This window comes from Mesocricetus auratus, unplaced genomic scaffold (assembly GCF_017639785.1).
Source record: "Mesocricetus auratus isolate SY011 unplaced genomic scaffold, BCM_Maur_2.0 Super-Scaffold_100033, whole genome shotgun sequence".
In the NCBI taxonomy this organism is placed as follows: domain Eukaryota; kingdom Metazoa; phylum Chordata; class Mammalia; order Rodentia; family Cricetidae; genus Mesocricetus; species Mesocricetus auratus.
Window position 1 is genome coordinate 13,391,024 of NW_024429213.1, and position 26,592 is coordinate 13,417,615.

Below are 26,592 nucleotides of genomic sequence, written 5' to 3' on the forward strand. Positions count from 1 at the left end.
GCTCTCTGACCTCCAGATCATTTTACACACTGTGCCCTCCACCCACATTTTCAGCCTTTCATATTTTGCCTAACTCCAACTTCTTGTATACATATGACTCTCTGTATGCTAGCCAGTTTAGGTTACCTTGCCATCCATGTTTCCATAATTCATCGTTCTTAGTTCCAGCACCCTGTATTGCAATTGCTTGTCTGCCTTCCATGCTCAACTCTGTACATGAGATAAAATAATGCCACTTTGCCCAGCATTGTACCATAGTGCTAGTACATGGGCAGTTACATATTTGATGAATAAAAAATTATTGGCCTGGCAGTGATGGCACACGCCTTTAATCCCAGCACTCGGGAGGCAGATGCAGGCAGGTCTCTGTGAGTTCGAGACCAGCCTGGTCTACAAGAGCTCCTTCCAGGACAGCCTCCAAAGCCACAGAGAAACTCTGTTTCGAAAAACAAAACAAAACAAAATTTGTCTTCTCAGTGTTCTGCGGAGCTCAGTTACATACTAGCCTGGTGTAGCAGTATCCAGAAGTGAATGTAGGGGATGTCTATGAGGAAGGGGGATATACCAAACTCAGAAACAATCTTATTCTGGTTAAATTCGTAGGGTGTTGCTATCAGGAAGCATGAGCTTAAGTTACCCCTTTAAGTAACTACATGTTGCTCTGGATCTCGGCTTCCCCAACTGTGAATGAAGGATCTGGAAAAGATTAATATCCATGGCATACTGTTAGGCATGGTGGTGCATGCCTTTAATCCCAGCACTGATGAGGAAGAGACAGGCCAGCCTGGTCTATAGAAAAAGTTCCAGGGCAGCCAGGGCTACATAGAAAAGTCCAAGTCCCAAGGTACTTCAGTCTTAGTACCTTCTGGTCTGCTTCACTGCCTACAGAAACTGGGACTTAAAACCACCCTCTTTCAGTTCTCCATGATCCTCATCTCCCAGAATGCATCACTAGGATCCACCTCCCATACCCCATACCTCTACCACACCAGCCCCTTCACTGTTGAAAGAAACTGAGACCACAGTGTCCCTAAGCCCTCTGTCGAGCCCAGCCCTCAAAGTCAATCCACAGAGTCCACAGATGCTGGGTCCACATCTCTCCTCTTAAGTTTTATTGACTGATGAAAACTTCATCTTTGTCAGCTGCCAGCTTCAGAGGGACAGAGCTGGGAGACAGGGAACCTGAGATGATGTGAAATTTCAGTCTGAGAGCATAGATCCAGAAGGTGACCCAAGAGAGAGGAGAAGACTATGTGGAAATTACAGAGGAGAAGGGGGCAATCGAGAAGTCTCTTCTGTCCCTCCCAGGATTCAGGAACAACCCAGCAGACCTCTGCCTAAACACTTCTGGACTCCTGCCCAAGACTACAGAATCAGCCCATGATGTCAAAACCCAGCCCAGCTCTAGCTGGGTGCCAGTTTCTTATCTCAGCAGTCCAGACTCCAGACCAACCCAAGAAGAAAAACACCAGAGAAGAGAGTAATTAGATGTGGCCCCTCTGATCAGGGCAGATGTATATGCTGCAGCAAGTTGGGCTGAGGCTTTGCATATTGTTATGGCGGCAGCTGCTATCGCTAGAGTTTGCTGGAGGCCCAGTAGAGGACAGGTGGCAGGAACTCATTCCCAGCAGCCAGGGAAGGGGGCAGTAGTGTTTGTGCTATCTCTGTGTTAGGAGAAGCAGCCTGACCCCTCAGCCAAAGCTTGGGGCTAGCGGGTCACTACAGAGGCCACAGCCCGTTAAGCCAGCCCACGGTTGCATTCCAAGCTTCCAAATCTGGGAATTGCTGGGCTTGGTGAAGGGCAAAGACTTCACCCCCTAGAGGCTAAATTAGAGGTGAGGGTTCTCTTTTCTGAACCCTCAAACTTGCACAGCACAACCAAAGAGAAGAGGAACTCTCAACTCTTCTTGTCATGCCAGACCTCAAATGTCAGACTACATAAAGCTCTAACCCGCCTCTGAGGGCCCAAGGGAGAAGCATGCAAGAGGCCAGCTAGCAGAGAGAGGCCAGTCCTAGCATGCTGGAGCGAGGAGGCCAGGGGCCTATGGAGTTCCAGTGCTTCAGCTCCCATTAGGAAATCTGCCCTGGACTGAGGCAAGTTTCCCATTCCCTAGCTACTTCCCCACCAGATGGGTCATTCCATGAAACTCCATTGCATAGGTCTTGGCAGAGAGCATAAGGGGTCCCCAGTCTGCCCCTCTTTGCCTCTCCCAAATATGGCTTTGGAAAGGAGTTCCCAAGAGTAGAGAAGGTCCTCTGAATGGGCAGACCCATCCCTCACAGGGAAGAGATCTTCACAGTCTCAGGAAGGAGGCACGGGGTACCCAAGCTGGAGTTCCTGAGGGTGGCGGTACTTCTAGCACTACTGCCACCACCGCCGGGAGAGGGTGGCTGACTCTCATCTGGTGTGTTGGCAGGAGGAGTGGGGATACTGATGATGGCAGCCACGAAGTCCCGGCTGTCACAGTTCAGGTCAAGGCTGTCATGAGGCTTGGCATTGAGGCTTGAGCGGCTGTGAACAGGGGTGGGAAAGATGGGATACTCTTAAAAAGTCATCTTGATAATTGTCATACCAATCATCACATTAACGAAGCACCTACTAGGTCCATTGCACTGTGGTAGAAATTCTCCCTGCATCCTCATTTATGGTAAAGGAGGTGCATTCAGGAGTCAACTGGTCTTAGGTTCAAATCACGATCACATTTGACCACATTGAAAACCTCTTTTAATTGAAGCATGGGCACATTCCTTACCTCATCAGGTAGTTATAGAGAGCAAATGAAGTAATAAATGGTACCAAGTGCCTGTATACACACTTTTTGTGTGATGCTGGGGAATAAATCTAGAGCCTTGCCATGTTTGTCTATGGACCACATGCATGTCTGATGCCAAGGAGGCCAGTACAGTGCATCGGATCGCCTGAAACCGGAGTTACAGGTGCTTGGGAGCCACTGTGTGGATAATGGGAATTGAACCTAGATTCTCTGCAAGAGCAATAAGTATTCTTAAGCAGAGCCATCTCCCTAGTCCCTCTCTTGTTATCTTTAACAATGCCAAAACTATTGCAAGAATCTATACTAGGAACAGGTAGTAGTGGTACGCACCAGTAATTCTGCCACTCAAGAGGCTAAGGCAGGCAGACCCTGAGTTTGAGGCTAGCTTAGGCTGCATAAGAGTGAGACCCTACTTCAAAACCAAACGAAACAGACAGAAAGTTTAAAAGTCTGCACTAGGATCTAGAAAACCGAGTCCTCGTTTCTTTCTGACTCTGTCCTTCTTATCTGTTCCCCACTTCCTACTCTGTCCACAGTACTTTCCTTGCCTGACCTCTGATGGACAGAGGCTTCAAGGCATTTGCACAACTGAACACTGCCAGGAAAGCACTCTCTCTACTTACATGTGTGTCTTACTCCCTTGCCTCCTTTAGGCCTGGACTCAGACACCATCTCAGAAAAGCTTTTCTTTTCTTTAAAAAAGTTTTTTTCAGCTTGGTCTACAGAGCAAGTTTGTGGCTAGGCTCCAAATGATTTTGTGTTACTTTATGTGCATAAGTGTTTTGTCTGCATGTATGTGCATGACTGCTGTCTATGGAGGTCAGAAGAGAGCATCAGATCCCCTGGAACTGGAGGCACAGGTGGTTGTGAACCACTATATGTGGGTTCTGGGAACCAAACTGGGGTTCTCTTCAAGAACCAGAGCTCTTGACCTCCGAGCCATCTTCCAGGCATCGGAAAAGCTCTTCAAGGCACTACTAAAACTGCATAAGGCTGTACATGGCTCAGTGATAGAGTATTTTTTTTTGGTTTTTTTGAGACAGGGTTTCTCTGTGGCTTTGGAGGCTGTCCTGGAACTAGCTCTTGTAGACCAGGCTGGCCTCGAACTCACAGAGATATGCCTGCCTCTGCCTCCCGAGTGCTGGGATTAAACGCATGTGCCACCAACGCTCGGCAGTGATAGAGTATTTAACTAACATTTGTGAAACCCTTGGATCCATTCCCAGTACTAAGAAGATAATTTTAACTTATTTTTTGAGGCCGATCTCATATGTAGTCCTGGCTAGACTGGAACTCACTATGTAGACTAGCCTTGAAATCACAGAGCTTGGGTTACATCTGCCTCTTATGTGCTGAGACTAAAAGAATGAACCACTATGCCCAATCTGGAAAAAAATGTGGCTAGAAGCTGTGGAACAATCTTTGTGTGTGTGTGTGTGTGTGTTTTCCGAGACAGGGGTTCACTGTGGCTTTGGAGGCTGTCCTGGAACTAGCTCTTGTAGACCAGGCTGGTCTTGAACTCACAGAGATCTGCCTGCCTCTGCCTCCCTAGTGCTGGGATTAAAGGTGGGCACCACCATGGCCAATAGCTAGGCAAAAAGAGGTCAGGTGGGAGAACCAAACTGAAAGGAAGCTGTCGAGAAGGACAGAGTCTGGAGAATTGTGAGGAGACTCAGAAGCTCAATGAACATGTCTGTTTAAAAAAGGTACCACCATGTGGCAGAGTGTAGATAAGAAATATGGGTTATTTAAGTTGTAAGAGCTAGTTAATAACAAGCCTAAGCTATCAGTCAACCATTTATAATGAATGTAAGTCTCTGTGTGGCTACTTGGAGCCGGTTGGCAGAACAGAGCTGACCTGTGGATGCCAATGAAAAACTTTGCCTACAGCTAGAGAGATGGCTAAGTGGTTGAGTACTGCTCTTTCAGAGTACCTACCTGAGTTTGGTAGAAGTATCCACATCACAACCTTCTATAACTCTAGCCCCTGGGGATCTAAAGCCTAGTACTTTCATAGACGGGCACCTACAATCACATGCACATACCCACCCACACATACATAATTAAGAATAAACTAGCCAGGCGTTGGTGATGCACCCCTTTAATCCCGACACTCAGGAGGCAGAGGCAGGTGGATCTCTGTGAGTCTGAAGCCAGCCTGGTCTACAGAGCAAGTTCCAGGACAGGCTCCCAAGCAATACAGAGAAACCCTGTCTCGAAAGCCAAAAAAGAAGAATAAATCTAAAAATAACCCTTGTATCACCCTCTGCTCAGTAGTTTCTGGCCACTGTTCCTGATTTTTTTATTCATCTTGCTACTTACAAATGTTTGAGCCAGTATATAGTTTTTGTACTTGTTTGTTAAGTGTCTTTTTATATTAGAATGTAAGCTTCAAGACACAAGGATCCACCCCCAAATGTGTGTGTGTGTGTGTGTGTGTGTATTGGATGGAACCTAAGGCCTCCTTCATACTAGGCAAATGTTTATCATTGAGCGACATCCCCAGCTCAAGTGATCCTTCTGCCTTAGCTTCCTGAATTAGACTAGGGCCATACTGCTACTCAGTAAATATTTGAAAAAAATAAATGAAGAGCAGAGTGCAGTAATGTATGAATTTTAGAACTTGATGGATGAGGCAGAATTATCATGAGTTTGAGGTCAACTTCATCTATAAACAAATCAAGACACTGTCTTAAAATTTTGAAAAATGAGCCAGGTTGTGGTGACACACGCCTTTAATCCCACACTTGGGAGGCAGAGGCAGGTGGATGTCTGTGAGTTAGAAGCCACCCTAGTCTACAAGAGTTACTTCCAGGATAGCCAAGGCTATACAGAGAAACCCTGTCTTGAAAAACCAAAAAAAAAATTTAAATGAAGAATTTCCAAGACAAAATAAAGTTCCTTCCACAAAAGAATTTGTGTTTGGGCTTGACTTGCTAGGCCTACAGTCGTGAAATCTCAAACCCATGGTCTAAACCCTGCACTTTCTAATGGTGGTCACACAGGTGAGCCAGGTACTTACCTCTGAGGGGCAGGGCTCCTCCGAAGCCCTGCTAGCGTGTCTAGCTCCTGCATGCTGCCGCGGCTGACAGAAGCAGTGGAGTTGGCAAGGCGGATAGCTCGGCGCTTGGCCCTTCTAGGGCAGCAAGACGATAAGAGACTGCCAGGCCCCATTGGCTGGGAAGACACTGAGGTACTACGGCTGCTGCGACCACCCAGTGACACGGCTCCAAGGGCCTCACTGAAGGTTAGCTCATCCGTGAACTCATGGCACTGTGGGCAGAAGGAAAGCCATGGAAGCTGATACAACGCCCAGACCTTTGCTTAAACAAAGTCACGCTCCCTTCTCTTTCCTCATCCATCCTAGGAGCCTCTTTTTTTTGGTTGTTTTTTTTTGGGGGGGGTACAGGGTTTCTTTGTAGCTTTGGAGGCTGTCATGGAACTCACTTATAGACCAGGTAGGCCTCAAACTCACAGAGATCCACCTGTGTCTGCCTCCCAAGTGCTAGAATTAAAGGTGCGCGCCACCACCGCCTGGCTACCTAGAAGCCTCTTTTTTTTTTTTGAGACAAGGTGCAGCCTATTTAGCCTTGGCTAGCCTACAATTCACTATGTGCATCAGGCTGGCCTGGAACTCACTGAGATCACCTGCCTCTGCCACAAGACTCAGCCTCTTAAAAGGAGCACCATGCGATCTCTACAATTCAGTGGGAAGGCTTCCACCTGGGCCCCTCCCTCCCGGCCATGTGGCATCTTGTTTGGCCTCACCGTAGTCTTCTCTAGACAGTGAAGCAAATGGTGGTGCTGCTGCTCAAAAGCAGAACGGCTCCTAAGACACAGTGCCTGTCCCTCCGCACTGCTGCTGTCCTGGAACAGATGGAGCAGAAACAGGCAGTGAGCGCCTTCCCGCCCTAGCTCTCCCTGCTCCCCCCTAAGCCCCGAGAAACGCGCCTCCCCACCTCGAGGCCCCCATTTTGCTTATACTGCAGGAAGGCGTTGGTGGTGCCACTCTTTGCCAACCGGATTCTTGCCAGGCGCACCTTCTGCAGACAGGGGACAAAAGGTTAGGTGAGTGCGGGAGCAGGCAGGTTTAGGGTGGAAGGAGAGACTGCTCAGAAGGGACACATAGTTACCTGCTGTGCTCGGCGCTTGTCAGCACGCTGGTTCTGGTGGTAGATGCGGCTAAAGTTGGACACAATGACCGGCACAGGCAAGGCAATAACCAAGACACCGCTAAGTGAGCAAATGGACCCGAAAATTTTGCCAGCGATGGTGCTAGGCACCATGTCTCCATACCTGGGAAAGACAGAAGCAGGCCAGGGTTGAAGAGGTGTGCAGCCCCCCCCACTCCTGATGTGCTCCCCACGTGGACTCTCTGAGCTTCAGTTTCTTCCTTCCTTTTTTTTTTTTTTTTTTTTTTTGGTTTTTCGAGACAGGGTTTCTCTGTATTGTTTTGGAGCCTGTCCTGGAACTCGCTCTGTAGACCAGGCTGGCCTCGAACTCACAGAGATCCACCTGCCTCTGCCTCCCGAGTGCTGGGATTAAAGGCGTGCGCCACCACCGCCCGGCTTCTTCCTTCCTTTTTAAGTTTTCTGTTGTTCTGTTTTGTTTGGTGTTTGTTTTTTGACACAGGGTTTCTCTGCGTAGTCCTGGCTGTCCTGGAATTCACTGTGTAGACCTGGCTAACCTTGAACTAGAGTTACAGACAGTTGTAAGCTACCATGCAGCAGTGCTGGGAATGGACTCCAGGTCCTCTGAAAAAGGTGTTCTTAACTACCGAGCCATCTCTAGCACCAGCTTCGGTTCCTTACACTGGAGAATGGGGGCAGAGAAACAGCATAGCGGTTAGGAATTCCAGAGGAACCGAGGTCCGCACCCGTGTCTGTCAGCTCACAACTATCCATATCAGTCACTCCAGCACCAGAGGGTCCAAGGCCCTCTTCCGAACTCCGTGGAAACCTGAACTCACATGCACATACCCACACACAGACACATCTGCTGCACGTAATTTAAAAATAGTAAAAAAAAAAAAAGCAATAAATGGTCAAAATGTGAAAGATGGCCAGGCATGGTGGCGAAGGCCTTTAATCCCAGCACTCAGGAGGCAGAGACAAGTTTGAGGCCAGCCTGGTTTACAGAGTGAGTTCCAGGACAGCCAGGCATACACAGAGAAACCCTGTGTCAAAAACAAAACAATTCAAAATGTGAAGAATGACCTCTCTGCTCCCCAGCAGTAGAGGTCAAATGAAAAACTGAGGCTGCCTTCATCTAAGCTATGCATCGGGCATCATCATTGCCATCTGGAAATGGACTAACACCAAGCAGAAGGGAAACCAAGGAATCAATACAGGATCCTGGGGGCTAGACAAATGGCTTAGTGGTTGCAGTTCAAGCGAGAGGCTCTATAGTCTGCTGCTTTTGCTTGCTTCTCTGTATTCTTTAGGAAGGACCCCTTCGAATGTCCCCCAGAAAAAGCCTGGAAAGTGTCCTCCTATGAAAGACAGGGAGCTTCAAAACTACCCGGCCTTCCTCCAAGCCATCCCGGTCCCATGGAGCCACAGCAGAACCAACTACTGGCTTGTTTCTCAAAGGAGGAAAACGGCTCAGAAAGGAGTCCACAGCACACTTGGTTTTTCTAACCACAAGACCAACTAGAACGCCTTTGAGAAGTTCAGCCTCTGCAATATTCAGCTTCTAGGCTTTTGCTTGGGCTGCACCCTAAGGTGGCTCTTCCTTATCCCTTTGAGTTGCAGTGTTGTTGCTGTTAGTAGTTTTGCTTTGTTGAGACAGGGTCTCCTGTATCCCAGGCAGACGTCAAGCGTACTATGTATCTGAGGATGACCTTGAGCTTCTGATCTCTTGTTTCTGCCTCCCACTGTGTGCTGGGATTAAAGGCACAATAACCCTGCTCAGTTTACGCAGTGCTGGAGGGTGCACGCAGAGCTTTACAGGTCCCAGGCAGGCACTCTATGACTTGAGCTACATCTCCACATCTTTTCATTTGTTCTAACCATTCAGGGCCCTGCTCCAGAATCTCTGTAACTTGGCCATTTCTAACTATGTGATAGTCCTCGCAGACTATGTCTCACTTACGAGGCATGAGCACCTACTGTCATAGCTGTTCTGAGGACTATATATGACAAAAGGCATCAAGAGACCTACTGCCAGCCAGGTGATGGTGGCGCACACCTTTAATCCCAGCACTCGGGAGGCAAAGGAGGTGGATCTCTGTGAGTTCCAGACCAGCCCCGTCTACAGAGCAAGTTCCAGGACAGGTTCCAAAGAAATACAGAGAAACTCTGTCTCGATAAAACAAAAAACAAAACAAAACAAAAACAAAAATAGAGATCTACTGCCAACTCACTTTTAGGACTCCATATTTATTGATTTGAGCCAGTCATGAGCTTCTAGGCTGAATTAATCTCTATTTCTTAGAAACTCTTATACTGGGGCTGGAGAGATGGCTCAGTGGTTAAGAGCACTGGCTGCTCTTCCAGAGGACTGGGGTTCAATTCCCAGCACCCACATGGCAGCTCACAACTGTCTGTAATTCCAGTTTCAGGGGATCTGACACCCATGGCAAAATACTGATGCATATAAAATAAAAATAAATAAATTTAAAAAAGAAACTCTTATACTTCTCTTCAGGCACTGAATAAATTCAGCCATTCTACAGATACTGAATAGCAACACTCTACCTAATCCTAGAGAGGGGGATTTGGAGAAGAATCACAGCATCTGCCCTGCACAGTGCCTTTTAAAACACTGCGAGGAGGCAGGGGAGCTGGCACACTCAATAAAAACGTGTTATACATGCAAGCATGAGGATCTGAGTTCAGATCTCCAGAACTCATGTATAAAGCTGTATTAGCAGCATGTGCCTAGAATCCCAGCCCTAGAGGGTAGAGATGTGCATAGGTCTGGAGCTCACTGGTCAGCTAATCTAGCTGAATGGATGAGCTTCTGGTTTGATGAGAGAAATGTCTCAAAAACTAAAGGTGGTAGGAGGCGGATCTCTGTGAATTCAAGGCCACCCTGGTCTACAGAGTGAGTTCCAGTGAAAGACCCCTACCCAGGACCCCCTAGAAAAAGAAAAGCAAGGCCAGGCTGTTGCCTAATGAAAGAAACCCAGACCAAGTGGTGCAGCCAGTGGTCTGGCCCCGGTTCTTGGGCAGAGGGTTCAGTTCAGTGCCCAGCGCTTTGATGCCGAGGTCTTTCACCAGGACAGCCAGAGCTACAGAGAGAAACCATGTCTTTAAAAAATAAAAACTATAAAATAAAGGTGGCAGCACATACCTTTAATCCAAGCACTTAGAAGGCAGAGGCAGGTGGATCACTGTGTGTTGTAAGCCAGTCTGGTCTACAGAGCAAGTTCTAAGCCAGTCAGGGCTACACCATGAGGATTTGTGTCAAAAAATACATACAACAGGGGCCAACAAGATGTCACACCTGCAAAGAGCATGCCAATGCAGGCTTGACAACCTGAATTAAATCCTTGGACTCAATATCAGGCAGTGGTGTCTCACACCTTTAATCCCAGCATTTAGGAGGCAGAGTCAGGCAGATCTTTGAGTTCAAGGCCCTAACTCTCTACAAAGAGAGTTCCAGGACATCCAGGGCTACACAAAGAAACCATGTCAAAAAACAAAATAATGCTGGGTGTGGTGGCGCACGCCTTTGATCCCAGCACTCAGGAGGCAGAGGCAGGCGGATCTCTGTGAGTTTGAGACCAGCCTGGTCTACAGAGTGAGTTCCAGGACAGGCTCTAAAGCTACAGAGAAACCCTGTCTCGAAAAACAAAAAAAAATTGATATAGCTAGGTAGGTGCCATAGGGCTAGAGTTCCAGCACTCAGGAAGCAATGGCAAATGGATGATGAGTTCAAGGCCAGCTTGACCTACTTTAGTAAGAATCTATCTCAATAAAAAAGTAATCGCAAAGCCCCAGAAGCTGTGCCCACACAGTGGACAATTCTAGAAGGTTGAGAGACGTGACATGAATGTTCAAAATGGAAAAAATGGTGATAGGAAGTCATATACCTGTGTATCCTGTGCCAGAAGCATTCAGAGAATTCACATGGTATCCTTGACTCCTCTTAAAGTGCTCATTTCCCACTTTACAAAGGGGGAAACTGATAAACATAGCATGCCTAGAATTCCAGTCATTAGAAGGCTGGGGTAGGAAGATTGCTTTGAGTCTGAGGCTTGCTTGGACTATACAGTGAATCCAGGCAAGCCTGATGGGCTACATAGTGGAACCCAATCTCAAAGAAAAAAGAAGGACACTGGGACCCTGTGAAGGTGTGATGAGAAAAGGGAGCAACATAAACAATTCTTTCCTTTAAGTTTGCTCAGAATCTCCTTGAGAGGTTTTTAAAGATTTATTTATTTGTTATGTACACAGTGTTCTGCCTACATTGATGTCTGCAGGCCAGAAGAGGGCACCAGATCTCATTACGGATGGTTGTGAGCCACCATGTGATTGCTGGGAATTGAACTCAGAACCTCTGGAAGAGCAGTCAGGGTTCTTAACCTCTGAGCCATCTTTCCAGACCAGCATAAACAATTCTTGAAATCTGACCTGGAAAAACCAAGGTATGTGCAGAGATGAGAGGGATTAGAAAATTTAAGTATAACTCTTATCTACATTTTGTAAAATAGGGCCATGCTATCTAGCATCACTGGACTGGAATTTGTTATCTAATCTAGGCTGGCCTCAAACTCACTAAGATCCGCCTGCCTCTGCCTCCTGAATTCTGGGATTAAAGGCATGCACCACCACACCTGCCTTCTCTACATTTTTTAAGACAAGGTCTCACTGTAGCCTTGGCTGTCCTGGAACTGATATGTCGACCAGGCTGCCCTTGAATTTACAGAGATCTGCCTGTCTCTACTTCTGAGGTACTAGAATTCAAGATTTGCTACACCAACCAAGCTAAATTTTTACCTTTTAAAAAAATATTGATGTATTTTATTTCACATGTGTGAGTTTTTTGCCTTCATGTACATTTGTGCACTGTTGTGGAATATTTGTTTAACTAGGCAAAGAAGTGTTACATTATTTCATGCTGTATTTGTTAACTATGTAAAGATATGTTGCGTTTGCATTAATTAAATAAATATTAACCTGGGCTCAGAGAGGCAGGATTAGCCATTGGTTGACAGGAAGTAGAAGGGAGGAGCTTAGCATGGTTTTTGTTGTTGTTGTTGTTGATGTTGTTGGGGCAGTGTGGAAGGGAGGGGTCTCCAGGGTCACCAGCAAAGAGAGAAACTTAACCAGTTGCTACTCTAACTCTCTGAGCTCCCACATTTTCACCCTAGCTTTTGAATCTTGAATTTTATTAGAACGGTAGAGATTTAGTTAGAACTACCTTTAGCAGCAGCAACAGAGCCATTGTCTGCGGGAACAGAATTGTCCCCAGGCTATGGCCTTAGAGGCTGGGCAGATAGCTTAAAGGGCAACCACTGTGGTGAAGGTAAACCAGTGCTCCACATGTATTCAGTGCCCAAGGAGGTCAGAAGAGGGCATTGAAAGTTCAGGAACTGGAATTGCAGATAGCTATTAGCTGCCATGTGGGTACTGGGAACCAAACTTGGGTCCTCTGCAAGAGCACCAATGAGCCATCTCTACAGCCCCCTAAAATTTATTTTAAGAGATTTATTTTTCCAGGCATAGTGGCACATACCTTTAATCCCAGCACCTTGGAGGCAGAGGCAGTCAGATTTCTATGAGTTCAAGGCCAGCTTGAACTGCATAGCAAGCCCCAGGCCAGCCAAGGTTGCATAATGAAATTCTGTTGCAATAAAACCTAAAACCAATGCTGGGAGGTTGTGGTGCATACCTTTAATCCCAGTCCTCGGGAGGTAGAGACAGGCAGATCTCTGTGAGTTTGAGACCCCCCTGATCTACAAGAGCTAGTTCCAGGACAGCCTCTAAAGCCATAGAGAAACCCTGTCTCAAAAAAAAAAAAACTACCTAAAAACAGATTATTTATTTTTAAATTATGTATATGTGTATATATATGTGCAAATATGTGCACAATTGTGTAAATGCCTGGACCACTAGAGGCATCTGTTAACCTGGATCTCAAGTAACAGGCAGTTGTGAGCCATCCAGCCTGGGTGCTGGGAATCAAACTTAAGACCTCTGCAAAAGAAGTATGTACTCTTGTCTGGCGAACCATTTCTCCAGTCCCAGGTTTCTGAATTTGTATAGATTAGCAAACTGGAGCTCAAAGGAGATAAAGGAACCAATCATGCTGGTATATACCTGTAATCCCAGCACTGGGGATGTGGAGACACGAAGATAATGTGTTCAAAACTACCCTGGACTATACATAGCACAACGACCTTGTCTCAAAAGTGGGGTGGCAGGCAGAAGGAGAGCACGTATTTCACACGTGTGAAGGCTCCATGTGAGGCTCTGGGTTTGACATCCATCACCATAGAGGTACGTTCTAACCTTCCTAATATTACAGAAAGGGTATGTGTGCCTGACGGGTTGCCAAGCTCCCAGCTCAAGGTCTACACTTACCCAAGTGTGGTCATGGTGACAATGGTATACCAGAAGGCAGCAGGGATGCTTGTAAAGTTGGTCTTGCTGGTGCCCTTCTCAGCATAGAACATGACAGTGGCAAAGATGATGATGGCCATGGTGAGGGAAAAGAGGAGAAAGCCCAGCTCAGAGGCACAGCTCTTGAGGGTGTAGCCCAGAATCCGCAAGCCCTGGGAGTGTCTGGAGAACTTGAAGATCCTGAAGACCCGGAACACACGTAGGGTGACAAAGGCACCAGAGACATCATCATTCTTGGGCACAAAAAGCCCAATGTAGTAGGGCAGGATGGCCACCACATCAATGAGGCTCATCACGCTGCGCAGGAAGCGACAACGGCTGGGGGCTGCAAAGAGCCGCAGAAGGTATTCCCCGGTGAATATGAGTACACAGGCTGTGTCCATACAGAAAAAGGCCATTGGGAAGCGGTCACCACAGGGCTGCTCTCTCGTGGGTCGCCGTGCAGAGCTACGGCAAGGGATGGTCTCCACTACATTGGCGATGACTGACACAGCTATGAAAAAGCCAGTCACATAGTAGAAAACGAGGGCTGCAGTGCTCGTGTGTGGGTTTTCGAAGGCCCTCCAGAGTCGCTGTCGCAGGGAGCTGCCGGCTGGAAGGGCTGGACTTTCCCCGGCCTGCTCGGCCTCCTCGTCTTCTGCCAGGCGCTCTGCGTTCTCCTTCTTGCGGTCCCTGTACTCTTCAAGACAGCAGTCGCCCACAAGTTCTGGTACCAAGCCATAGAAAGCCAGCTCCTCGTCAAAGGCCTGGATGCACTCCTGCCTGGGACAGTGCAGCCGGCCTGTGCGATAGAAGTTCAGCACGTGCCGGAACATGTCTGGGTCACGATCAAAGAAGTACTCGCCTGATTCGGCATCATAGAAGAATTCCTTCTCCGAGCTGCCCAGCAATGTGTCTGGGTAGCGATCCAGCGTGTTTTTCCAGGTCTCAAAGCGCCGACCACTCACATTCACCACCAGAACCTCATCCCCTCGAGATGCCTTCACCTCCGGTGCAGGGGGCAAGGGCTGCTGGGCTAAGGGTAGCCAACCCACTGCTGCAGCCCTTGCAAATGGTAGCCATGTGGCCACACCTGCCGCCATCCTGCAGCTCCCAAGGCCCACGGAGACTTGGGTATATGATGTTTAGGAAAATGTGACTATCTCCAGGATGGTGAAGGCTTGGAGAAACCCTGGGCTACCCAGACAAGGAAACCGGTGTGTGTGTGTGTGTGTGTGTGTGTGTGTGTGTGTGTGTGTGTGTGTGTGTGTGGAGAGAGAGAGAGAGCGCAAGAGGAACTGGGAGGAAGAGGAGCTTGTGGGGTATGGGGGCGTCTAGGGGACTAAGAACCAAGAAGGGTCCTCAGATCTATAAAGACATAGATGATTATATAGGGGTCAACACATTCCTGAGAGATGTTTGAGGGTGTTCAATAAAGGAGGGCCTGTAATCCCTCACTTGAGTTGACAAGGAGACAGATCGGGGTATTCAGAGAGTTGGAGATGGAACCAGAGGTGTTTGAAAGAGGCTGAAGGGTGGTCCACACCCAGAAGATTTATGGGGAAGCATACATGGGTTGGAGCCCCATTGCAGATCAGGAAAGGGGACTGAAACATCTCAAGGGTGGCTATAGAGCCAGGAGGTTGTAAAGATGCTAAAAAAGTGTCTCAGGAGTGACTAGCCCTGCCAAGAATAGCCTGAGGATGTTGTCTACAATCTACAGTTCTGGGGAAGGTAGGAGGGTGAGGACCCTCTGATGACAATTGAGAAAGGGGGTAGCGAAAGTGGTATATGGGACCGGCTTATTTTTTAAAAGGCTGGGAGATATCCAGCAGAGAGGTTACCTGGAGGGGTTTAGGAAGCCTGGTTCGTATCTGAAGAGCTCTGGGTAAGGAAATGGGGGGGTGTCTGGAAAATCCCAAAGGACTGATACTCAACTAGACTGAAGCTGGGTACAGCCACCGGAGCACACAAGGAACTCTCAAAAGATTATGCTAAGAAGGAGGGGATTCCCTCAAAATAGGTTGGATAGGGGGCGGGGTATTGGAAGAAAGTTGGGTGTGTCTTCCAGGAGAGGGGGCTGCTGAACCTTGCTGGAAGCTGGTAGGGGAGACCACGAGAAGGCTGGGTCCCACCGTTAGAGGCAGGTCTGGGGAAACCACACCCCGAGGGGCTGGCGGTAAATACCCAGCAACAGCAGTAGCGGCAGTGGGAGCAGCAGCAGCAGCAGCAGCAGCAGCAGCAGAAGAGGAGGAAGAGAGCAGCCACAGCCAGGCCTAGGAGGGAAAGGTGGCACAGGCGGGGGCGGGGTGGGAGACAGGGGGAGGAGGCTGCTGGGTCCTTGGAAGGAGGCTCTGGAAGGACAAGGTCCAGTGGGACCCCCGGGGACTGTTCCAGGATGGACTAGGGCATGGGGACCGGACCAGGAAGAGACAAGGACAGAGCTCTTGATGATCCCCTCCCTCTCCCCACAGGGCTGTCCTCACCTGTGTCCCCAATGCAGCAGCAGCAACAGCGTTGGGGCTGGGGGGTACCAAACACCGGAGCTCCTGGCCCCTCTGCAGAGCTGCCGGAGTTCCTCCTCCTCCAGCGCTCTCTCCCCGCCCCTCTGGAGCTTGTCGGGAGATGAAGCGAGAGGCAGGGAGGGGCCACGTGGCTCCCAGAGCCCCCTCCCCTAGGACAGCTTGGGAGAGACCCTGGGGAGACTCCGCCTCCCTACAAAGCTGGTTGGGCCTCAGTCGCGTCATCTGGAAAATGGGGGTGGCAGGGACCTTTGCCAGTTCTCCTCACCTCCTTCTTCCTGGACTCCCCCTTCTTTCTGCCCAGCTCCTACCCCCACTGCCCCCAGGGGCCCTCACCCCCACCAGTCTGAATCAGCAGCACTTAGCTGAACCAATCGATGGGGAGGCGTCTGTTAATGGCCCCAGAGCGGAGTGCCATGGGGAATGATGCAGTGCTGTGTCCCCTCCCTGCCCCCCCTGGCTGTGGAAGGGCGGGGAGAGGTGGGGGAGGGACGATTGGTGGGGATGTTTCTCTAGATGACCAGACCTCCACATCCACTTTTGAGGGGAGGGCAGAGGTCAGAGCCCAACTTCCAAACCAGACTTTAGTTGTGGAACTCTAGTATACACCTTCCAGTTTGGAGATGCAAGATGCAGAGCAAAGGCAGTGCAGATGGAGACAATCCAGGCACCAGCCCCTACCCATAGGCCCCTTGCCAAAGGAGCAGGCTTCCCATCTGTCTGTACCCGATGCCCTCAGATCACACCTCTTTCCATGGGGGCCTCTGCTTCTCCGTATCAGAACACAGAGGAGTGACTCTGGGGTAAGTCTGAGTTCTGACTCGCTGTGTCCTTCATCAGGTGACTTGTTTCCTCGGTTGTCAGAGAGAATTACCCCAACTTGACAGTGTCCTTTTAAACATTAACCGAAGCAGTGTGAATGGGGCTGGTACAGGTATGGCCCGGCAGGATGCCTAGTCTTAAGTAACTAAAGGTGTGTGATGAGGGTGAAGATGAACTCCCGAGTCCTTCGGTCCACTTACCCAACCATGACACTCGCTTGCTTTTTTTCATATTCCTTAGTTGTGCATTCACTCACCCATTCTCTTACCCACATAGCCGATGATATTACCTGCTCCTCTACACAGCCATCTGCCCATTTAGTCACTTACCCACTCATCTATCTAACCACTTGACAACCTATCCCTAATTATCAATCCTCCATCCATTCACTCAGTAGCTTCACCTATCATGAATGCATCCAACACTCCCTTCCCTTTCATTCCCTTACACCCATAATTCCACTCTAGCCATGTCAATTTACTCCCAACCTATCCATAAATGCAAGCATCTACCCACATAGCTAATCCATCCACTTATCCATTTGCCCACCCTCTAGACATCCATCTGTCCATTTATATCTCCTTTTACTCACACTCTATCCACTTACTAATTCATCCACTTATTCATCCATCTACCTATGCATTTCTTTCCAGCCATACAAGCACTTATTTATGCCCAGCTCATCTAAGCACTCCTCCCCCCTGCTATCTGTTCATTCATCATCAGCCTCCATTTATGCAATGCACCCACCCACATCTGCAGATATTTCTGCCCGCCTCCCTTTGAGAGGTCTGCCAGGAAGTAGGTGAGGTGAGAGGGGAAGACGAAAAGTCGCAGCCGGAGGTCACCTTCCCCATTCCAGTGCAATGGCCACCCCGCTCCCAGCACATCCGTCTTGATTGAAAAGAATGAGACCACACAGTCAGTGGTTGGCCCGTCTGGCCACATGGTATTTTGGCTGCATAGCCTTTACACACACACTCACGCACATACATACATTGCTAGAACATTAAGCATGGACTGCACCCCCACCCGACATCCCCAGCCCCAAATGCAGAGTGGCCAGGCTTCCAGACATAAATTAAAAAATAAAAAGAAAAGACTTGGACTCTGGGAGGGAAAGCTCATGCAGAGTTGAAGGCAGATGCCCTTGGGAGCCAGGGCCAAGAAGAAAAAAAAAACCCCTGCCCTTCCCTCAGGATCCTTCCTCCCCAAGGGTCTCTACCATATGATTGGGGTCATCAACACCAGCCACAGATCAACCTCTAGACCCTTTAATGTCCATCTCCAAAACTATTAGATTTGATGACAGCCTCCAAAATTTCCCACCATAGCCCAAGTAGCATTCTGGAATGGGGTGGAAGTAGGTGCAGCCTGTAGGTCTTAGTTGGCTTCTCCAGGTTCTAGGTCTGGGTCAGGGGACCCCACACATTCCTTGCTGAGCCGTACAATTTCCTGGGATAGAACTTCCATGTCCTAAGAAACAAATGAGTCATCAGGGGATAGAGAAGGGGAGGGAAGGGGCAGGTCTGTTATCAAATATGAGGTGCTATCTGTAGTTAGATGGACTGATGGGTTAACCAGTGCCCAGTGATATGTGCTCTTAGACAGGAAGATCTACCACCTTCTCTTCTACCAAATGTGAGCTTGCTTCTGCAAGGCATGTGTATAAGTCCCTTATTCATGAAGGAGTATCTGGGTGGGGGTGGGGGAATTAATGTGTGGGTGGACCCATCAGGGATGCATGGCAGACAAATAGGTTCACAAATGAATTTTGTAGAGGACAAAAGGTAGGTAGGCAAGTGACAAGTAGGGATGACTGATGAGTAGATGAGAGAATGATGCATCACTGGACGCACGCCTTTAATCCCAGCACTTGGGAGGCAGAGGCAGGTGGATCTCTGTGAGTTCGAGACCAGCCTGGTCTACAGAGTGAGTTCCAGCACAGCCTCCAAAACAATACAGAGAAACCCTGTCTCGAAGAACGGAACAGCAACAAAAAGACTGATGCATCAGGAACGCGATGGAAGACTTGGCGACGATGGTTGGACAGCCAGGCGGTAGGGTCGGGAGACAGGTAAATGGTGGGATAGTGCACATATGAATGGAGAGTCGCTGGAAGAAGCGATGGAAGAGTGCTAGGCTAAACTGGATGGTAGAAGAGGGCACACAAAAGGGCAGTAGGTGACTGGAAGGTGACAGCTGGGAGGACGCGGGCCCACTGGGAGGACACAGTGTGGGTGGGGAGGCAGGTGGTTGGAGGGACTGGTACTCCACACTCGCCTTGTGCAAGTGCATATTCTTGGTGAGTTGCTCCTCCAACATGTTCTGCAGCTTCTTGTTCATTTCCCGAAGGTTCTCATCGCCTGGCTTCACTAGGTCTCTCAGGACACTGCCCAGCCCACTTCGGTCTGTGTGGCCTGCCGCCACAGACACATCTGCAAGGGTCCAGGCTGAGCACTACCCTCGGCAAAGCCGGGGATAGGGAACAGGACACAGTAGGCAGAGCCGAAGGAGGAAGGAGGAAAACAAAAGAGCAGGCAGGAAGGGACAAAAGCAATGCTGGGGCAGAAGTTTTGACATGTGAAACCCAGCTGTCACTAGTTATGTGACTCTGAAAAATAGGGATAATTCCTAACTCATGCTGGGAACATGTATATGACTGCAAGTGACACAAAGAGCATAGTAAACCCTCAGAGCATGTCAGTGGGTATTACTCACTAGGAAAAATCAGGAAGTGGGGAAGACTTGAAAGCAAGGAACAAGACAGAGGAGAGATGAGGTAGCAGACAGATGGGAGAGGAAAGGATAGCCATGAAGTCAGAGAGGAGAACAGGGATGAAGATGCACCCGTCATCCCAGCACCTGGAAGGCCAGCCTATGTCACAAAGCAAGTACCAGGCCAGCCAAGGCAATAGAGCAAAATCCAGTTTCAAAGAACAAGCAAACAAATAAAAACGGAAATAGAACAATAGAGTTGCTAAGAGAAGATGAAGTAGGGGAACACATAAAGAAATAGAAGGGTATAGAAGAAAAAAAAGAGACAGAAGTCCAGGGAAAACACTAAAGAATGGAGGGGTTAGAACTGATCAGTACAAAGGGGAGGCCAGACCATAATAAAAAGCTTCCCTGCTTTTCCCCTGCATGGGTCATGATCTTGTGCATAGTGTGACTGAATTTCAAGAAGAGAGAAGTAGCAGCATAGACCGATAGAAAAGGAGGGGCAGGTGAAGGCTGTACGGCAGGTAAGGACTGGGGAAGGAGCACTGACCAATCCGGCTGTCCATGACATAGGTCTCAATGATGGCGCTTTTCCGGCAGAGGTCCTCTGCCATAGAGGCGCTGCTCACCTCCAGGTGCTTCACCTGCAAGAGGGTCCACCCCATCTCATGAACTTCACATTTTCCCTTATGCGGAAGACCCAGGCAGACAACCTTCCCACCCCCATCCCAGGGCACTTCATGAGGGAACTAGCAGGCAGACAGCACCTTCTCCTCCAGCATCCATTTTTCCTGCTGTGTCTCAGCCAGTCTCTGAAACAGCTCAGCCACTTCCTCATCTGACAGCTCGGCTGGTCGAGGGGGCTGGGCCTGAGGACTGCTAGATAAAGACTACAAGAAAGAAGAGAGAGAAAATCCAGCCATTCTCAGCATCACCATCCTAAGTTAGGGGCTGAAGGCGCATGAGGGAAGCGAGTATAGGCTCTGAGGCTGGAGCTAAAGGTCACACTTGGCACTCTTAGAAAACTTCACATTTCCTTTGGCCTAAAGCGAGGCAGACAGTGTTACCACCACCACCACAAGAGTGTTACTGAGAGGACTAAAGGAAATTCAGTAGCAAATGACATCTAATTCCCAGATGACAGGAAATGGAGGCAATAGTAGAACAAGCTAAATGGTACCATTAAGAAGCAAGCAAAAATATTTAAAGGTGGGATGTTTCCTGCAGGTCAAATGGTTTGGTTTCTTCCACCAGCTGATGTCAGGAAAGTAGGATCAGAACAGACACAGAGACACAAGGAAGGGAAAACAAACAGGTAGCAACAACAACGACCAAGGTATACTCGGAAACCAAATGCTAGCTTTTACAAAAAGGAGACACTAGAGGCTGGGCAGTGGTGGCACACACCTTTAATCCCATCAATTGGGAGGCAGAGACAGGTGGATCTCTGTGAGTTCAAGGCCAGCTTGGTATACAAAGTAAGTTCCAGAACAGCCAGGCAGGACTATTTCACAGAGAAACCCTGTCTCTGAATACCCCCCCCCCCAAACTCCACTAGAGAGTCAGGCAGTGGTGATACACATAATCCCAGAACTCAGGAGGCAGAGGCAGGCAGATTTCTGTGAATTCAAGGCCAGCCTGGTCTACAGAGTGAGTTCTAGGATAGCTAGGGCTGTTACACAGAAAAACCTTGTGTCAGAAAAAGAAAGAAGGAAGGAAGGAAGAAGAGAGAAAGAGGGAGAGGGAGAGAGAGAGAGAGAAAGAAAGAAAGAAAGAAAGAAAGAAAGAAGGAAAGAGGAAGTCCAATTGAGATAAGGGCACTAGCTGCTTTTGCAGAAGATCGGGATTAATTTCCAAGCTCATATAGTGGCTCACAATCATATACATACATATATACATATATATCCAGCTCTAGGAATATGATGCCTTCTTCTGAACTCTGTGGGCACCAGGTACATACATGGCACACATACACATGAACCAAAACCACACATAAAATAGACATCTGAAAAATTTGTTTTTTTTTTTGAGACAGAGTTTCTCTGTGTAACCTTGGCAGTCCTGGAACTTGCTCTGTAGACCAGGCTGGTCTCGAATTCAGAGATCCGCCTGCCTCTGCCTCCCGAGTGTAAAGATTTTTAATTAAAAACATTTTTCAAAAGTCCTATCAGGGCTGCAGAGATTACTTAGCTATTAGAGCTAAGTTTACAACCAAAAAAAGACAAAAATTCCCACCAAAAATGTCTCACTATATATATAAAATTTGTGTAATGATTTAAAATTTTTCCAAATAAAAGCATTTGGCAGGAAACTTGATGTGACAAATGGCAATAATAATGACTGATAAGTGTAAATTGTTACAGGGAATCAGCCACAGGGGCTCATGCTTATAATCCCAGCACTTGGAAGGCTAATGCAGGATGATTATGAATTCAAGGCCAGCCTGGGCTACATAGCAAGAATCCAATCATAAAAATTACAATAAATAGGGGATGGAGAGATGGCGGGAGTTAAGAGCACTGATTGCTCTTCCAGAGAATCCCGTTCAATTTTCAGCACCCACATGATAGCTCACAAGTACCTCCAGTTCCAGGGGACCTGACACCCTCTTCTGGCTTCTAAGGGTAATGCATATAGGTAGCATACCAACATACATGCTGGTAGAACAACTATACACATAAACTAATACAAAATTATTTAAGGCTAGTTGTGGTGGCGTACGACTTTAATCCCAGCACTTTGGAGGCAAATCAGGCAGATCTCTGTGAGTTTGAGGCCAGTTTGATCTACCTAGTGAGTTCCAGGACAACCAAGGCTATGTAGAGAGGCTCTGTCTCAAAAGCCTATTTTTAAAAAAGCAATAGACAGACATGGTGGCGCACACCTTTAATCCCATCACTCAGGAGGCAGGCCAGGCAGATCTCTTCTATGAGGTTGAGGTCTACATGGTCTACATAGCAAGTTCCAGGTCAACTCAACCAGGGCTACATAGGAAGACAGTGTCTCCAAAAAATAATACTAAGTTGGAAAATGGGACTTCCTGCCTGAGGGGTGCACCTCCCACAACGCCTCTACTTTCCAGCACTAGGAAGGTGAGATTAGCCTACGGATGATGAAATAGAGGGGCAGAGAGATTGGTTGGCCTGTCTCCCATCTATCATCTAATTTAAGTTGATGAATTTGTGGAGACGTTGACAAAACGTTTGCATCAGGGGCTAGGGCTGAACCTTAGCAGAATGGCAAATGTTGGCATGTGTTTGTTCTGCATGTATGTGTTTGTGTGAGGTCCCAGGTTCAATCCTTAGCAAGGGAGAGACAGACACACATACAGAGAGAGAGGCAAAGTCAGAGAGAGAAACAAATAGAGAGACAGAGAAGAAATGCTTGTCTGGAGGTCAGTGAGGGGAAAATGGGCACATTCCAGTCTTAGTAGGTGAGAACTTGCCCCTTACCCTGGCTGGCATGGCTGAGCTCTCCTTCTCCTTCAAAATCTCCCGGTAGCTGAAGGAGGAGATGCTACTACTGTCCCCTGTCTGGGTCCGGCTTGGTGAGTTCATCTCAGAGAGAACTAGCTCCTCAAGGCCTGGGGAGTGTAGGAAGAAGAAGCCTGAGTCTGAATGCCTGGGGATCTCAGGACAGCAACAAGCAAGAAGGGGCACAAACAGATTTGCCAGAGATGGAAAGAAGAAAAGAGACACGCACGCAAGCAAATCCACGGACTGGACCAGGGAGAAACAAGGGACCATCTGAGCTGGTAAACAGTCAGTGAAAGAAAGGGAAGTGGATGAGGCTGAGCGAAAGGACAATGAATACACAAGATCCCAGTGGCACACGCATTCAAACACAGATGCAGAAAAGGGAAGCCCGAGAGTGAGAGTACACGGTGGCACACACACATGCAGGGGAAAGCCCAGAGACAGGAAGCCAGCACATGACGGAAACTGACAGAAACCACAGAGAAAGACACATGCAGATCAAAGTCAGAACGAAGATGGAGACACAATTGTAGCCATTCACCTAGACCTTCGGCCCATATAATGAATAAGAAAGATGTACAATATAAAATTCTAATCTACTCCCCACTTCTTCAACTAATCTATAACAAAACACTTGTATCATAATGAGAGGTTACTTCAGGAGGCTGAGTGTCTCAGGGAGAAGTTGGTTCGGTGAGCGCTATATGTTTTGCCATGTCACTTGAACACTCACTGAGCATGTGGTACATGCCTGCAGGTAGATTACTTGAACTGGGGAGTTCAGGGTCAGCCTGAAGAACCCGGTCTCAAAAACAAAACAGAAAACATTGGTACTGAGTTTGTAACACTGCCATTATAGCTGCTTCCAGGTATCAGGGAAAGTTAGTATCATACTCCAAAGGAGTCCATGAGGTTCCCCCACATGTCAGTTGACAGCAAAGTGTCTCTAAGCCTGTCTATGATCTAAGAGATGCACTAGAACCATCACTAAGTCTGAGTTATTTCAATGTATTTACAGCTACTCCCAACTAAGAAAAGGTAGAAACAACTCCAGTTTTGTGTGGGCATGTCTTCTGCTTTCAGTGGCAGAAGTATCGTGGGTTGAGTTAGCAGTATATTGAAAACAGTACAAGCCAGACGTGGTGGCTTATGCTTGTAACTAAGCTCTTAGGAGGCCAAGGCAGAGCACCATGAGTTTGAAATCAGTCTCGGCTACAAAGTGATGCTGTCTAAAAAAACCCAATACTAGTAACAGTGATGGCAGTAATGAAGACGACAGTGTTAGCTGGGCGGTGGTGGCGCACACCTTTAATCCCAGCACTTGGGAAGCAGAGGCAGACGGGTCTCTGCGAGTTCGAGGCCAACCAGGACTATTACATAGAGAAGCCCTGTTCTGAGAAAGAAGTGGGAGGGGACGACAGTGTAGTGCTGTTGCCTATGGAATTCTGTCTCCCTTGATTCATTTTGAGGTCCTGCAGGGGAATGACTTGGGGGTGGGGCTTATATCAGGGATTCTAAACTTCTGTGAGGATTTCTAGAGTACAAGAATAGAAACAGTAGAAAAAATAGAGAAATAAAGGCGGACATGGAGCAAACAGAAAGAACATAGGCAGACAGGTGAACAGAGAAGGCAGTGAGAAGACACAGACACAGAAAAAAAAAACCAGACAGTGCAGAGAGAGAAAGGAAACTGAACCGAGGCAGGACAAAGAGCTAGAGCAAAGGCTAAGGGAGGTACAGAGGGCAGCCAAAAGGCTGCCTTCCACCCGTCCTCCCTCTCACCTGAGCGGCTCTTGCTGTTGGTGAGGATGTCCTGCAGCCGCTCCTGCAGCTTGTCAGCGCGTTTCCGCTCCAGGTGCAACTGCCGCTTAAGGTCTTTGAGCTAAAGGTTAGTGTGTGCAGGGGGAGGGAAGAGCTGTGGTCCTTAAAGGAACCATATAAACGGTGCATAAAGGAGGGGAGGAGATCACAGGCCTTGCTAGCTTACCGCAGCACTACCCTTCTTTTCCAGGATCCGCTGCCCATCCACTGTGTCCTTTACCTCCTGTGGTCAGAGAAGGCACAGTCGGCAGGTGACGGCACAGCTGCCTGCAGTACGCCCCCTCCCCGCCCCGTTCTGCAAGCTCGGGCCATGGCTATGTGTGGGGCCATAGAGATACCACAGACCTGCTTCAGGCTGCTGATGGTCTTCACATGACCGTCTCGCTCCTCCTGGGCCTGCTGGAGCTGATCCCGCACATCCTGAAGCTCTTCCTCCTTGCCCTGCAGAGCGGACAACAGCTCAGGCCACTGCATGAGAAGTGGTACCTGGTACCCAGAGGCAGGAACATCATCATGCGAGAATCACCTTCAACTCAGCAGCATGCTCCTCCCGGCACTGCTTGAGGGCTTCCTCTTGTTCCTGTTGCTGCTGCTGCAAGGATTCCTATAAAAAGAGTCACAGGTCTGCTCATGGCCCTCAAAGATGGTGTGTCCAGTCAAGGGCATGTGGATCTCAGCAGAGTTCTTGGGGTATGACTAAAGCACCTTTTTGCTATGAAACAAGGTCTCAGGATATAGCCTGCACTGGCCTTGAACCCTCAATCTTCCCTCAGCCTGTTGAGTGCCATGTCAGGCACAAACATCTTGTAGGAAACAGCACATGCCCTAAGGCAGAAGCATGAAGTGGAAGCCCGCATCCATCATTCACAGAGTAGATCAAGTGATTTACATTTATACTTCTTTATTTAACAAAACAACACCGCGGGGGCTGGAGAGATGGCTCAGAGGTTAAGAGCACTGCCTGCTCTTCCAGAGGTCTTGAGTTCAATTACCAGCAACCACATGGTGGCTGACAACCATCTACAATTCAATCTGGTGTATATGTAATAAATAAAAAAATCTTAAAAAAACAAAACAAAACAACACCGCACGCCAGGGATATTCAAATGGTTGTACATATAGTAAGTCATTTTCTATAATCTTCCTAAAGTACCTATTCAGTAAGACATTATTTTCATCATTAATATTTTTGCTACTGGGAATTGAACCTGAGAGGCCTCATTCATGTAACCAATGAATTACACTCTGTCCCTCTTACCCCTTTCTGCCAAAGCTGAAAACGGGCCATAGAGAGATGAAACATGTGGCATAAGGTCACACAGCTAGAAGTGGCCCAGCCAGCATGCAAACTTAGGGAAAGCTCTGACTCCAGTGTGTGCTCGTCTCTGCTACAGGAAACTGCCTCTTTTTTTTTTTTGTTTTTCGAGACAGGGTTTCTCTGTATAGTTTTGGAGGCTGTCCTGGAACTCGCTCTGTAGACCAGGCTGGTCTCGAACTCACAGAGATCCGCCTGCCCCTGCCTCCCGAGTGCTGGGATTAAAGGCGTGCGCCACCAATGCCCGGCGAAACTGCCTCTTCTTATTGCCATGACTTCTTGTTAAAGCAAAAATTAGTGTATAACCAAATTGGGAAGATTGTATGTTATAACTTTTTGGCAGAGGACCAATCCAGGAGGAAGAAATGCTGTTCAAATGCACACAAAGGCAGAGCATGGGTACCCCTAACCAGCTTTGCACATTTACCAAGTACCATCAACTTACCTCAGCCTCCTTCAAGCGCCGTTCAAACCAGCCCTTGGCTCCATCCATGGAGTGAACCTGAGCCTGAAGTTCTTCCACTGTGTGCTGAAGAGTCTCCAGTTCCCTTGTTCGAGCCTGGAAGGGGAAGACAGTCAGGAGTCGGGCAG

At 48.3% G+C, this 26,592-nt stretch overlaps 2 protein-coding genes across 10 annotated transcripts in view; both read right to left on the reverse strand.

The window, feature by feature from the left end:
- Nucleotides 1-1,082: 1,082 nt before the first annotated feature.
- Nucleotides 1,083-16,097, reverse strand: Kcnd1 (potassium voltage-gated channel subfamily D member 1). Of its 3 annotated transcripts, none has more exons than XM_040733724.1 (7): nt 15,811-16,097; nt 13,307-14,521; nt 6,908-7,070; nt 6,734-6,817; nt 6,543-6,641; nt 5,797-6,047; nt 1,083-2,512 (listed from the first exon to the last, which is right to left on the reverse strand). In XM_040733724.1, exons 2-7 carry the CDS (start codon nt 14,425-14,427, stop codon nt 2,278-2,280), a joined length of 1,953 nt encoding a protein of 650 aa, XP_040589658.1. In that variant the 5' UTR covers nt 14,428-14,521; nt 15,811-16,097; the 3' UTR covers nt 1,083-2,277. The 3 variants fall into 3 exon arrangements, with proteins under 3 accessions (XP_040589658.1, XP_040589657.1, XP_040589659.1); XM_040733723.1 differs by having other exon boundaries at nt 13,307-15,600; XM_040733725.1 differs by having other exon boundaries at nt 13,307-14,360; nt 15,811-16,095.
- A 1,493-nt stretch (nt 16,098-17,590) lies between these two features.
- The window catches only part of Gripap1 (GRIP1 associated protein 1), a 28,623-nt gene continuing 19,621 nt past the window's right edge, over nt 17,591-26,592 (reverse strand). For 6 of the 7 annotated variants that reach the window (XM_013124488.3, XM_040733740.1, XM_013124487.3 and 3 more), the window contains 10 exons: nt 26,447-26,560; nt 25,213-25,290; nt 25,032-25,127; nt 24,853-24,909; nt 24,648-24,747; nt 22,842-22,972; nt 20,157-20,279; nt 19,940-20,033; nt 18,952-19,106; nt 17,591-18,144 (listed from right to left, as the gene is read on the reverse strand). In XM_013124488.3, coding sequence (XP_012979942.1) covers nt 18,052-18,144; nt 18,952-19,106; nt 19,940-20,033; nt 20,157-20,279; nt 22,842-22,972; nt 24,648-24,747; nt 24,853-24,909; nt 25,032-25,127; nt 25,213-25,290; nt 26,447-26,560 — 1,041 coding nt within the window. In that variant the 3' untranslated portion in view covers nt 17,591-18,051. The remainder of the gene's footprint in view (nt 18,145-18,951; nt 19,107-19,939; nt 20,034-20,156; nt 20,280-22,841; nt 22,973-24,647; nt 24,748-24,852; nt 24,910-25,031; nt 25,128-25,212; nt 25,291-26,446; nt 26,561-26,592) is intronic. The other variant, XM_021235942.2, reaches the window with a different exon arrangement.